This window comes from Sapajus apella, unplaced genomic scaffold, assembly GCF_009761245.1.
Source record: "Sapajus apella isolate SASKATOON/1434 unplaced genomic scaffold, GSC_monkey_1.0 scaffold74, whole genome shotgun sequence".
Classification (NCBI taxonomy): Eukaryota; Metazoa; Chordata; class Mammalia; order Primates; family Cebidae; genus Sapajus; species Sapajus apella.
In genome coordinates this window covers 6,515,157-6,528,043 of record NW_022437014.1, presented here as the reverse complement: position 1 = coordinate 6,528,043, position 12,887 = coordinate 6,515,157, and the positions used below count along the sequence as shown (strand labels likewise).

The 12,887-nt window shown below is 41.2% G+C and overlaps 1 protein-coding gene across 3 annotated transcripts in view; it reads right to left on the bottom strand.

Annotated features, from left to right (window-relative positions):
• Positions 1 to 4,054: 4,054 nt before the first annotated feature.
• The window catches only part of PELI2 (pellino E3 ubiquitin protein ligase family member 2), a 180,790-nt gene continuing 171,957 nt past the window's right edge, over positions 4,055 to 12,887 (bottom strand). For all 3 annotated transcript variants that reach the window (XM_032251153.1, XM_032251155.1, XM_032251154.1), the window contains exon 6: positions 4,055 to 8,829. In XM_032251153.1, the coding sequence (XP_032107044.1) occupies positions 8,263 to 8,829 (567 nt within the window). In that variant the 3' untranslated portion in view covers positions 4,055 to 8,262. The remainder of the gene's footprint in view (positions 8,830 to 12,887) is intronic.

Genomic DNA, 12,887 nt, shown 5'->3' with positions numbered 1-12,887 from the left:
TAATCTCCGGGTAATAGGATTATCAGTGGCTTTTCTTTACACTTTCCATGTTTTAAATTTTTACAATAGTCCTTTTTTATTTTTCATATTGATTACAAAATAATTTCCAGCTATGAAAATACTTTTTTTTTTTTAAAGTAGATTTTGGCCAGGCGCAGTGGCTCAGGTCTGTAATCCCAGCACTTTGGGAGGCCAAGGCAGGCGGATCACAAGGTCAGGAGATTGAGACCATCCTGGCTAACATGGTGAAACCCTGTCTCTACTAAAAATACAAAAAATTAGCCAGGCATGGTGACATGCGCCTGTAGTCCCAGCTGCTCAGGAGGCTGAGGCAGGGGAATTGCTTGAATCTGGGCAGCAGAGGTTGCAGTAAGCTGAGATCACACCACTGCACTCCAGCCTGGGCGACAGAGCAAGACTCTGTCTCCAAAAAAAAAAAAAAGGAGATTTTAAAGACTTTTAGAAAAGCATTCTATGCTTTCATCCTAAGAGAAAAAAAAAGAGCCACATGAGGAGGCTCACATTTGTAATCCCAGCACTTTGGGAAGCTGAGGCAGGCAGTTTGCTTGAGCCCAGGAGTTCAAGAGCAGCCTGGCTGAGGTGGGAGGATGGTTTGAGCCTTGGAAATTGAAGGGGCAGTGACACTGATCACTCTGCTGCACTCTGGCCTGGCAGCCTGGGCAATGGAGTGAGACCCTGTCTCAAAAAAAAAAAAAAAAAGTGAAACCGAAAAAAAAATATTAGGTAGATCTTTTAGAATATGAGTTGTCTTTTTTTTTTTTTTTTTTTTTGGAAGACAAGTGTATTTTTTTTAACAGGTGGTGTTTGGTTCCATGATTTCACTTTATCTAATGGCAAGTAAAAGTGTAAGGAAAAGAAATGAGCTGTGTTGTTACATTTTGAAAACATCTCAAGGCAGCAAGAAATTGGGTGAACCTGAATATTTTTACCGGAAAGACTAAGTAAAGATCATAGCATGATGTTTCTAAGACACAAACTCTTCATAATCTAACATCTCTCAATTTAGGAGGTATTTTTTTAAATTAAGTTTTACTGAGATATAATTCACATACTATAAAACTCACCTTTTTGTGTGTAATCCAGTGGTTTTTGGTCTATTTACATAGTTGTATATCCATCAACACTAAGTTTAGAACATTTTCATCATCCCCCCCAAATAAGCCTCATGTCTATTAGTAATCACTTCTTATTCCTTTTTTCTTAACTCCTGGCCATGACAAATCTATGTGTCTCCGTGGATTTGCGTGTTTCTTACATAAAATATGTTGCCTCTTGCTTCTGGCTTTTTCAACTTAACATGTTTTCAAGATTCATCTATGTTGCATGTATCAGTATCAGTACTTCATTTTTGTAGTCAAATAATTTTACATTGTATGGATATACCATGTTTTGTCCGTCCATTCCTCAGCTGATGAGCATTTCTTCCCACTTTTTGGGTATTATAAATAATGCTATGAACATTCATGTACATATTTCTGTGTGAACATATTTTCAATTCTATGTATATACCGACCAATGGAATTGCTGGAGCACATGGTAACTGTACATAAATTTTACCTCTTGAGGAATGCCAAACTATTTGTTCCAAAGCAGCTGCATCACTTTACGATCCATATCAACATTCACTATTGTCTTTTTGACTTTAGCCATCCTAGTAGGTATAACATGGTATCGTGTGGTTTTAATTTGCACTTCTTGTGGTTTTAATTTGACGGCTAATTGTGTCGAGCTATGTTTTCATGTGCTTACTGTGTTATACATTCTTTGAAAAATGTTCCGAAAACTTATAAACTTTTGACTATCTTTTAATGAGGTTGCATTTTAATGAGTTGTAAGAGCCTGTTACATATTCTGGACTTAAGTTCCTTATCAAATATATAATCCCCAGATATTTTCTGTTTTGTGGGTTGTCTTTTTACTCTCTTGACAGTGTCCTTTCATGCACAAAACTTTTCAATTTTCATAAAACCCAATCTGTTTTTTTTTTTTCTTGAGACAGAGTTTTGCTCTTGTTGCCCAGGCTGGAGTGGAATGGTGCGGTCTTGGCTCACTGCAACCTCCACTTCCAAGTTGCAAGCGATTATCTGGCCTCAGCCTCCCAAGTAGCTGGAATTACAGGCACCAGCCACCATGCCCAGTTAATTTTTGTATTTTCAGTAGAGAAGGGTTTTCCCCATGCTGGCCTGGTTGAAATCTAACTCCTGACCTCAAGTAATTCACCTGTCTCAGCCTCCCAAAGTGCCAGGATTATAGGTGTGAGCCACTGTGCCTGGCCTTTTTCTTTTGTTGCTTGTGTTTTTACATTTAGTACGTCAAAAATCACTGATTAATCTAAGGCTACAAAGGTTTACATTATGTTTTCTTCTGAGAGTTATATAGTTGTAGCTCTTTGACCCATTTTGAGTTAGTGTTTGCATGTTGTGTGAGGGGTATTCCTTGACCAATGATATGTATCTTACAGTTATAGCTGGTTGTGATTTTCTGTAATACGTCTTACCATTTTTGGCATCTTAGGTTTGACAAAGTATGGAGCACTTATCCCCTGAAATAACAGCCTACATAAATATGCATTTTTTTTTTCTGGAAATGAAAAATCTGTTTCTCTCAATACTAAGACTCCTTGAATATCAATGTGATGAGAAAAAAACTATCATAAATACGTATATTTTCTTATGACAGATATGTTAGTTTAAAGCTTCAAGTAAGGATTGAAGGCTTACACACAATCCTTATTATGTTGTTAAAAGTGAATGACGACTGTCACAAAAGTGACAATGCAATATGGCTGAAATGATCATGACAAAAATCCATTAATTCTACAAAGTCAGGTTAAATTCCCCTGGAAGTTAAATTTGACAGTGATATGTCACAAGAAATAGTAATATAGGCACCAAAAGTCTGACAAAGGGTTAATATCCAGAATCTATAAAAAACTAAAGCAGATTTACAAGAAAAAAACAAACCCATTCAAAAGTGGGCAAAGGACATGAAAAGACACATAGGAGGCCAACAAACATGAAAAAATGCTCATCATCACTGGTCATTAGAGAAATGCAAATCAAAACAACATTGAGATACCATCTCACATCAGTTAGAATGGCGTTCATTAAAAAATCTGGAGACAACAGATGCTGGAGAGGATATGGAGAAATAGGAACATTTTTACACTGTTGGTGGGAGTGTAAATTAGTTCAACCATTGTGGAAGACAGTGTGGCAATTCCTCAAGGACCTAGAAATAGAAATTCCATTTGACCCAGCAATCCCATTACTGGGTATATATCCAAAGGATTACACATTACTGTATTATAAAGACACATGCACATGTATGTTCACTGCAGCACTGTTTACAACAGCAAAGACCTGGAGCCAGCCCAAATGCCCATTGATGATAGACTGAACAAGAAAAATGTGGCACATATACACCATGGAATACTATGCAGTCATAAAAAACGAGTTCATGTCCTTTATGGGGACATGGATGAACCTGGTAACCATCATTCTCAGCAAACTGACACAAGAACAGAAAATCAAACACCTCATGTTCTCACTCATAGGCAGGTGTTGAACAATGAGAACACATGAACACAGCGAGGGGAGCATCACACACGGGGGTCTGTTGGGAGGGAATAGGAGAGGGACAGTGGGGGATAGGGAAGCTGGGGAGGGATAATATGAGGAGAAATGCCAGATATAGGTGACGGGGAGGGGTGGGGGATGGATGCAGCAAACCACATTGCCATGTGTGTACCTATGCAATAATCCTGCATGTTCTGTACATGCACCCCAGGACCTAAAGTGCAATAAAATATGTATTTTTTAAAAAAGAAAATTTCTTTAATTAAAAAATTTAGGGGATTTTCAGAATCCAGATTTAAACATGTATTGTGCAGAATATAAAACAATAATAAATTCAGCAGTTTGAGATTAACTTGGAAGTCAGAGAAGTGAAAAACATCAATTCTACTTGTATCAACTTCCTACTGAATGTCCTGATGAACTCGGTGACAACCACAGAGTCTGAAGATAATGACTCACAAACAGACTGAAATCCATTTAATAGTTTTTGAAGATTTTTTTCCTGTAAAATGGCTTGTATTTCCACAGGTACAATAGTGAAGAAATAAACTTTTCAATTTGACATGAAATATAAAACAACAATTTTACAAATATATTCATAAAATTTAACTGCTCATAACACAATACATGGTAAATGTGACCATCCCCTTAACTTCTAGACTATTTAATACAGAGAAGCAATCTGTCATCTCAACTAAAAAGAAACATCTTTCCTTTCATTGAGTTTATTTGTTCAGAAACATGTTTAGAAACTGTCAAGTACTACTGTAAAATATTTTCCTTACCTTCCTCTAGGGATTCTTCATGAGGGCAAAAACTTATTTGAAAGGATGTAAGTTTTACTAAAAAGAAAATACTGAACCTTCTTTTTGTGTTACTGCTTCAATGATGCTTGCATTCTTTTAAAAAGATTCTGAAGTTGTCTCATTGGCCTTTGAGTGGTAACGAAATGGTAACAGAGCTGTGCTTTTTCAGCACAGAAGGAGAAGCATCATACCCTAAGCCACAAAGGCTAAACTACTGGGATAGAAGATTGACAGTAAAGGGACGGAGCTGGATTTGGCATAAAGTCAAAGTCCTGTGGTTTGTCTATCAGAAATTCCACTGTTATGAGGCAAGACTGCAAGAAGATAGCTAGTTTTTACCCAGCATTAACAATGGTGTCATCACACACCTTTTCAAACACATCTAAGGAACAGAATGACTTTAATAAAGAAAAGAAGTGGAGCAAAACCATACAACTGTGGGTAACAATTCTGTAACCTGTATTACACTTCAATTAAGCAGAAAACTCTCCACAGTGCCCACACAATACTGAGCTCCCAAATAACAGGTTTGAGTTTTTCCATGGAAAAAAAAAAAAAAAAGACATTGAAGCTTTAAGAAGAAAAGAGTTCTCCTCAACTTTCCCAATACAGTATATGTAATAACTTAAAATAATTTCCTTATTGGTACTGGAAAATAAATTCTACTACAATCATGTTTATGCCAGTTTCTGGCATATTTCTGCATCCAGATTCATTAGTCTCCTTAATGGAGCCCATCATTTTTCCAATGGCTTTCTCCTTTCTTTAAACCCTAGCCCTGAAATTCTATAACCAGTTATATCACGTGGCTTCCCTGAGGCACAAAGGTACCAAAGTCTATAATTAACTATTGAGGAATGATAAATATGCTCTCTATTTATATTAACAGATTTTAATTCTTTTGGGCCACAGTTTGGGAAAAAAAAATCCAGAAACCTTAATACTTACTCTGCAGGGTGAACTGTAGCCGTTTTTGCTAAAAGCTGAACCAAATAAAGGAAATGTTGAGAGTTGCAGCATGCATGACCCGGCAGCACCGATTATTAATAAAAAATTCCGGACTAGAAAAATACTCAGAGTTGTACTCCATCCACTCTGAATCATTTTTTTGTAGTAAACGACATAAACAACTGAAAAATATTTCTATGGGAATACATCACTGGGGATTTTACTTCTGGGAAGCTACTTGCAAAAGACGTTAGAGTCAGGCCGGGACAACGAATTGTTCTGCAATTTCCTTATGTGTACACACGGGGGCGTGGGGCTAGTCCTTTAAAGTGATGGCAAGCAAGACATAAAAAAAATAAGTGACCTTGGAGACATTACTTTTCTGAACTGTATTTCTCTGCCTTGGTGAGTTACAGAGGTCTTTATTCTCACAAACTCAACTCTGAAAAAAAAAAAAATTAAAGGGATCTTCCTACAAGAGGCCATGAACAGCCTGGCGTCCTTTCTGCTGACTTGCCACCTCTCTGCAGTTCCTTAGGCAGGGTGGGCGGGACCTCACTTTGGAGGCCAAAGGAAAAGATGTGGAGCCCATAGAGGGCGGTTCACTGTTACCCCTTCTAAGAGCTGGGAAATTACTACCCAAATTTCAGCTTACATTTAAGCTGAATTATGGCAAGTGTCCAACTTGGAAGGTGACTTCGTTTTAGGGGATATGTCACATTGCAGAATGAGTAAGCTTAAGAACAGAACTTGAAATGGGAAATTATAATACACCTAACTCTCTGGAAAAATATCTTTTTACTTGGTAGGTAAAATCTGGCCTTTCTGGATGCAAGACCATTTAGCTTACAAGATGCTTTTTAGCTTACAAGATGCTTTTAGGGCATCAAGAATGCTTCAACCACTTTCTAGGCATATACCAAGGAAAGGGAATGAGTGCCTCCTTTGTCATTCTTCGGAGCACAAAGAATTACAGGGTGAAAAGACCTACTCTATCAGTGAAAGCTAATCATCAGAGGCTCTGGCTAAATCAAAGGGCACTCAATATATTATTCTAGGCAAGTCCATTTTTTTCTTTCATTTTCTGTCTGCAGGCAGAGTAAGCTCTACCAAATAGAGCAAGCTATCCATAAGGGGACTGTTGTCAGATTTTCACATCATTTAAAATTTACCCAAACAAAACCAAAACCAAAAATGCCTCATCCTACACAATGATGTCCCTTGAAAAATAAAGCTATTTTAAAACTGAGAGGCTGAACTTTAAAAATATTACATCAAAGTAAGCAGCAGCAATCAAGAGTAATATATCGTATCATTTTCAGAGGGTATTCAAATAGGTTAGAACAACTGAAAATAGGCAAAATATTTGCCAGCAGGCAAAGTATGAAAAAACCAATTCAAGTATGGATATAGTACATTAGAATCATATAAATTACGTATATTTACAAAGGTTAAAAAAAATCACCCAAATCTGCAATGGTCAAATTAAGAGAACATTAGTTTAAATAAATACTTACTCCATGTGGCAGGGTTTTATTTTATCTCAGCCAGCTCCAACCAGTCTCACGTCCTAAAGGATCTTTACATTCTGGGAGCAGCGATATGACTGGTGCCAAGCATCCAAGAATTATTAATCCAAATAAAATTAAAGTAACAGAGAAATGGTGGAGCTCATATGAAATTCTGATTTAATTATTCCTCAGCGATTTAAATGGGATCATTTGCTCTCTCAAAATTGGGAATTTTGAATTATCTCTGCAGATGGACCACTTGGTGTCGTGTACATCTAATGATCCCATTTAAATTGAGTTTGATTTGCAAACATTTTCAAAACTTACACGGCTCCTTAAGCTGCAAGGGAAGGTGACAGATGGTGAAAAGGGAGTGCACAAAAATGACTGTATCACTGTGACTGGTTGCTTTTAGGCTCACAGAATTTGGCTTTCTTAACAACAAAAAAGAAAAACCCCAAGCCTGTAAAACCCCAAGTGATTTTAAAATGTCAAAGCTTATTTTTAATCATTCTTAAATCTTCAACAATTCAGTCAGCAAATAAACGTGGTCGTGTAATACCCAGACCATGTCGACTACTGTAATTACTCTCAGTTAATGAGTTTTTAAGAGCTGATATATTTTAATCAACCAAACAGTCTGGCCGTGCAAGATGAGTATCAGGGGCAAATCATATTAGGCAGAAGTAACAAAAAGAAGGCTAAAAAGTTATGGAAAATTCTTTGAGAAGTGCCATGTATTTGATGAATGAGTATCTAAAGTAAATTCGACTGAAGTTTAAAAAAAAAAAAAAGCCCACAAGATATGAGTATTCTTTCCACCAACAAGTCAGAAAAATAAATCTGGAAGAAGCCCCAGATTTCAAAACCACCTGTGCCTACGGCCTTCTGTCCACCAGTCACACTGTACAGAGCTGCCCCTCTGGTGTCTGGTCAGGTCTGAGCCATGATCAAGTATTTCTAGACACTGTGTGCCCTTCGGGTAACACCTACACCACACTGCACTGAAGGCTGAACTTCATGAGCCCATCACTTTTGAATTAATTTCTTCTACATCTATAAAATATGATTTAAAGTCTTGTCCAAGATTACAAAAAACAAACTTGGTTAAAAACCCAAGGTTAAAAATAAAAGCATGGCATTTTAAATCCAATTATTACAGATATTATGATGGTTTAATCAAGCAGACTTCAATGACAATGCTGCTGTTCTGAGCATGCAAAACACCACTGGTATCTGTTACACTCCTGCCATGTTTCATCATGTGTCCCCTCTCTCTATTCCCAGCCCTAGTCACCCTCCCCTAATAAACAGCATTACAAAAAGGCAAAATCTAGAGTTAGTGGCAAAATCTTCACAGTAACCTGTTAATAAAGTCATAGATGGCTGTCAAGGGTGTCAGTCAACTGGACCTTGGAAAATTAATTTGATGCAGTTTTGCTCCCCAACCAGCTGCGTAGCACAGAAAGGGCAAGCAGCGTGAAATGCATGAGTTCCATGAGGCAACGGGATCTGAGACCAGTATTTTGCAGACTTTTCCGAGCACACGTGTCCGCAGGGAGTGAAAGCATGAGTTGGCGGTCCTGCGTCTACGTAAAATCCCGCCTCACAGCCAAGCCAGAGAGGCACGTAGGGGCCCACAGTTCTGCACATGGGACACTCCCTCTCGTTGGCCTCCGTGTCGCTCCGATGGCCCCAGTTGTGGTACCCGTGCACGTGGCCACAGCTGAGATAAGCCCAGGGCTGCTTCTCCTCTACCACCTCTTTCCTGTTGATGCTGGGGAAGGCCAGGGTGTTGAGCCCCACGGGGCACTGCGGCCGGGCGGCATTAATCTCCTGCCGGAGGGCTTCTATGTGCTTCTGAGTTGGAGTATGAAAAAGGCCATCTGCTGTTCTCCAGAGGAGAGTGGCCCCACACAGGTCAATGAGGGAGCCGTCCTGCAGGACGTTGGTCTCACTTTCCACCTACAACAAGTTTGAGACACATGCCTTTCAAAAGCGAAATCAAGCAAATCACTCCAATATTCCTTCCTCTCAAAACAAGCAAAAAATCTCTGAAGGTAACACAGGGAGGCAAAGTATCCCACAAAAACAGAACGGAGGAGTAACCTATCCTCCCTAAGCCTCGTTTCCTCCTCTGATCACTGGATATAATACCTATATGCCATATGTACAAAGCCCTGAGCACAGTGTGTAAACCTAGCTTTACATGTTCGAATGCTGCAGTGGTTATTTTAATGAACTTCACAAATCTCCTAAGATTTTCTTTTTAACTCCTGAAGTCAGTAACACAATGACTCACTGATCCCGCAGGACGAGATGTCCCACCAGTCCATTCAGTGAACCCTCGTCCTCATCTCAGCGACAGCCAATCCGGAAGACCTTGCTGGGGGTCTGCAATCATTACGGCACAGGTCTGCAATCATTACAGCTGAGTCCGAAGCACTCCTAGTGACCCTTAACTTCCTCCACCTTGAATATATCTTGAAAGGTTTAAAGCTGAACAGTTCAATATAGGTCTTCATTTTTAGAAGGAAGCTGTGCGAGGCACTAAGTGCTTCCAAGACTGATTAACAGCTGACAAGCAGGAGCCAGGCATGGTCAGCAAGAATTGGACCACTGCCTCCATGTGCCAGATGCTAAGCCTTGGGGGTACCAAAGGCCAATAAAACCTCTTCCCCATCCTGCTGAGACTTCCTCATCAGTAGTGGAAGGCAGACATGCTCAGAGCTCGGAGTGCATGAAGGCCCGTAGCGTGCTGTGCAAGGCCACAACGCTACAAGCAGCCAGGAGTGTGGACTCTGGGCTTGAACCCTGGCTCTGTCTCTTATTAGCTGTATGACGTTAGGCAGGTTAAACTTCCCGTGCCTCAGTTTCCCCTTGTTAAAATTTAGAAAAGATGGTTGTGTTAGATAAGTAAATGCAAAGAGTTCTTAGAGAACAATGTCTGCTACGCAGTAAACACGACGTAAATACCAGCTACTGTTACTTTGAGGATGACAGATGGTCAGAAATGGTTTCTGAAAGGTTTTTCTTTAACAGAGATTTGAGAAAGATGTCAGGCTTCAGGAAGGAAGATAGCAGGAAGGCACAGCAGCGGGAGGGAGGACAGGCCAATTGGCATAGGCACCAAGGGAGCAATAGGGAGTTCAACGGGGCTGTTCGGCCAGGCTGAACAAGGATGGATGCAGTTCCTGGCACTGGGTGGGCAAGATGAGAGGCGTAGGCAGGAGAGGGAGGCTGGAGTCCATGCTCAGAGGGAGTCAGTGGGAGGTTTAGGTACCTATACAAGAACTGATTTACCTTTCAAAAAGGTCACTTCTAGAACTCTGGAGGGTGGGTTGGAGGGGTGAAACAGAGAGTTGGTGCTCTCTCTGGTTAGAGAGGGTGAGTACACCTCAACAAACAGAGTCTCAGTGGCAACAGACAAGCGGCATAGGGACTAGACAGCAAGGAATTCGACCCGATGGCACATAGCTCTTGATCTGAGCAAGAGTCTGCTATGTGTCTGGTTGTCTGGGTAGAACAGTGCTTTCCGCAGACCACAGAAACGGCAGATGAGGGAGCAAGCCCTGATTTCACTACTCAGTAGCTCTGTGGTCTTGAGTCAATGACTTAGCCTCTCTGTGCCTGGCTTCCATATCCATTAAACTGGAAAAATGCTAATACATGTCTTATAGAATTGCTGTGAGAACTAAATAAGTGCAATACCGAAAGACAGGCAAGTTCAGTTCTGGGTGTGCTGGATGTGGGGGATGTGCAGAGCATCGGCGGTGGAAATGCCTACAAGGCACATGTGATGCAGGCGGGAGATGGATCAGGCTCGCAGGAACATATCTGGGATGTTACTGGCACCTAGGTGAAGCTGTGGGAATTGATGACACTACCCAGGCAGGGTCCCAGGGAGGGCAGAGAGAACTGAGGACAGAGACAGGGCCTGGGGTGGAGGAAAAGAACCCTATAAGGAAAAAAGGGAGAGGTATGGGAAGCACCAGACATTTTGTCCATCTTTGGTTCAAAGGACTTTGTGGCTCTCTGCTGCCCTTGGGGTACAGCCCAAGCTTCTTAACACACATAAAAGGTCACTCCCAATGCAGCCACTCGACTTCTCCTGCTGTAGCTCTTCCCTTTCTAACTGTATACCAGGACTGCCTGCGGTCAGCTGCAAGGAGCTGGAGTCCATGAACGCACCACCGCGGACCGCCCAGAGGCAGGTGCAAGAGCAACCTCTGCCTAAAATACTCTACCCTGGCACGCCCTGCTCCAGCTGGAGCCCTGGGCTGGCAAACTCCTACTTGTCATCCAGGTCTCACCTGATGTCACTTTGCCCTGGGCATTTTTCTTGTCATGAAGAAATCAGCCCTTCTCAAATATTAGTTGTTAGAAAAAGTTAAGGTCCCCCCAAAATGATAAATCTTAATACTGTTCACGACACACACTGTGACTCCTTTCAAACAGCCTGAAGTTTGCTGGTGCTCCCTCCCCACCCCACCACCCATACCAAGCATCCAGTCTCCTCTCCTCTAATTGGTGTCGTGAGGCTGCTGTTGCTGACCACAGGCAATTCTCAGGGGAAGCCTCGTCGCAGGATGAAGCTGTGTCTAAAGGATCACCCTGATGTGCTAAGAAGCTGAGGTGCGGTGGTGGCTTCGCCTCTGGCTGTGGAACAGCCCTCTTTCCTCCTGCAGGGCAGTTCTTGGTAAACAACAAAGTCTTACCATAAATCTGGGGTGTATGGTCTTTGATATTCCATGTACCCTTGACTCCCACATCTGGGGTAGGTGTCCCACAGAGGGAAAGTACCTTCGGTACCTTCTGATGACTGTGCTCATCACATAGTATCTGCTGATCTGCGGCCTAGTCTGTGACCTCCTCTGGACCACACAATTCGAGGCCAGAGCCTGGGCTGGTGTTCTCTGCCATATCCCCAGTTTGCAACCCGGGCTTAGTAATAACCACCAGCCAGTTACAGGGCATGACATGGCACTCTTCCAATCCTTTCCAGCTACTGAATTTATTTAGTTCTCACAACAATCCTATTAGATGCGTATTCGTATTATTCCAATTTAGGAGATGTGGAAACCAGGCGCAGAGAGGTTAAGTCATTGATTCAAGACCATAGAACTAAGCAGTGAAACCAGGACTTGAACCTGGCGGCCTGATTTAGCAATCATTAGTAGGCATGAATTCAGATTTTATGTCTTAAATTCTACCACAAATGAAAAGGTATGGGCCAGTTGTGGTGGCTCACGCCTGTAATCCCAGCACTTTGGGAGGCCAAGGCGGGTGGATCATGAGGTCAGGAGATCGAGATCATCCTGTGGTCAACATGGTGAAATCCCGTCTCTACTAAAAATACAAAAACTGGCTGGGCATGGTGGCGTGTGCCTGTAATCCCAGCTACTTGAGAGGCTGAGGCAGAAGAATTGCTTGAACCAGGAAGCCGGAGGTTGCAGTGAGCCGAGATCGTGCCAATGAACTCCAACCTGGCTATAAAGCAAGACTCTTGCCTCAAAAAAAGAAAAAAAGAAAAGAAAAGAAAAAAAAAGAAAAGCTATGAGCAGGCACAGGAATTGACAGTATTGTGGAAGTAAGAGACATTTATTTGGTGTCTACAATGGCAACTAATGTAGCCTACATAGCAACTAAGCACAGGGTAGTGAATTCAGTGCCCCACCCACCACTTCTTACTAGCAAGTGACTTAATCTTTTAAAGCCGAGGTTTCCTCATCTGTAGATGGGCACAATAACAACACTGACTTCGCAGGTTATTTTCAGCAACACTGGAAAGGCAATTAATGTAAAGCACCTGGTAGAGCCTGAACAGTTACTCTATGGTTATTTTTATAATTTCACCTAAAATTGGGTATGCAATCAACTTACATGAATTTAATTTTATACAAAGCCAGTTTAGTTTAATAAAATGCCTCATATATAATTTAATTAAATACTCAAGGGCCTCCTAGAGTAATATTATAAATGCTACCATATGTTATCATCAACTAGATAAAGTAGGGCACAAT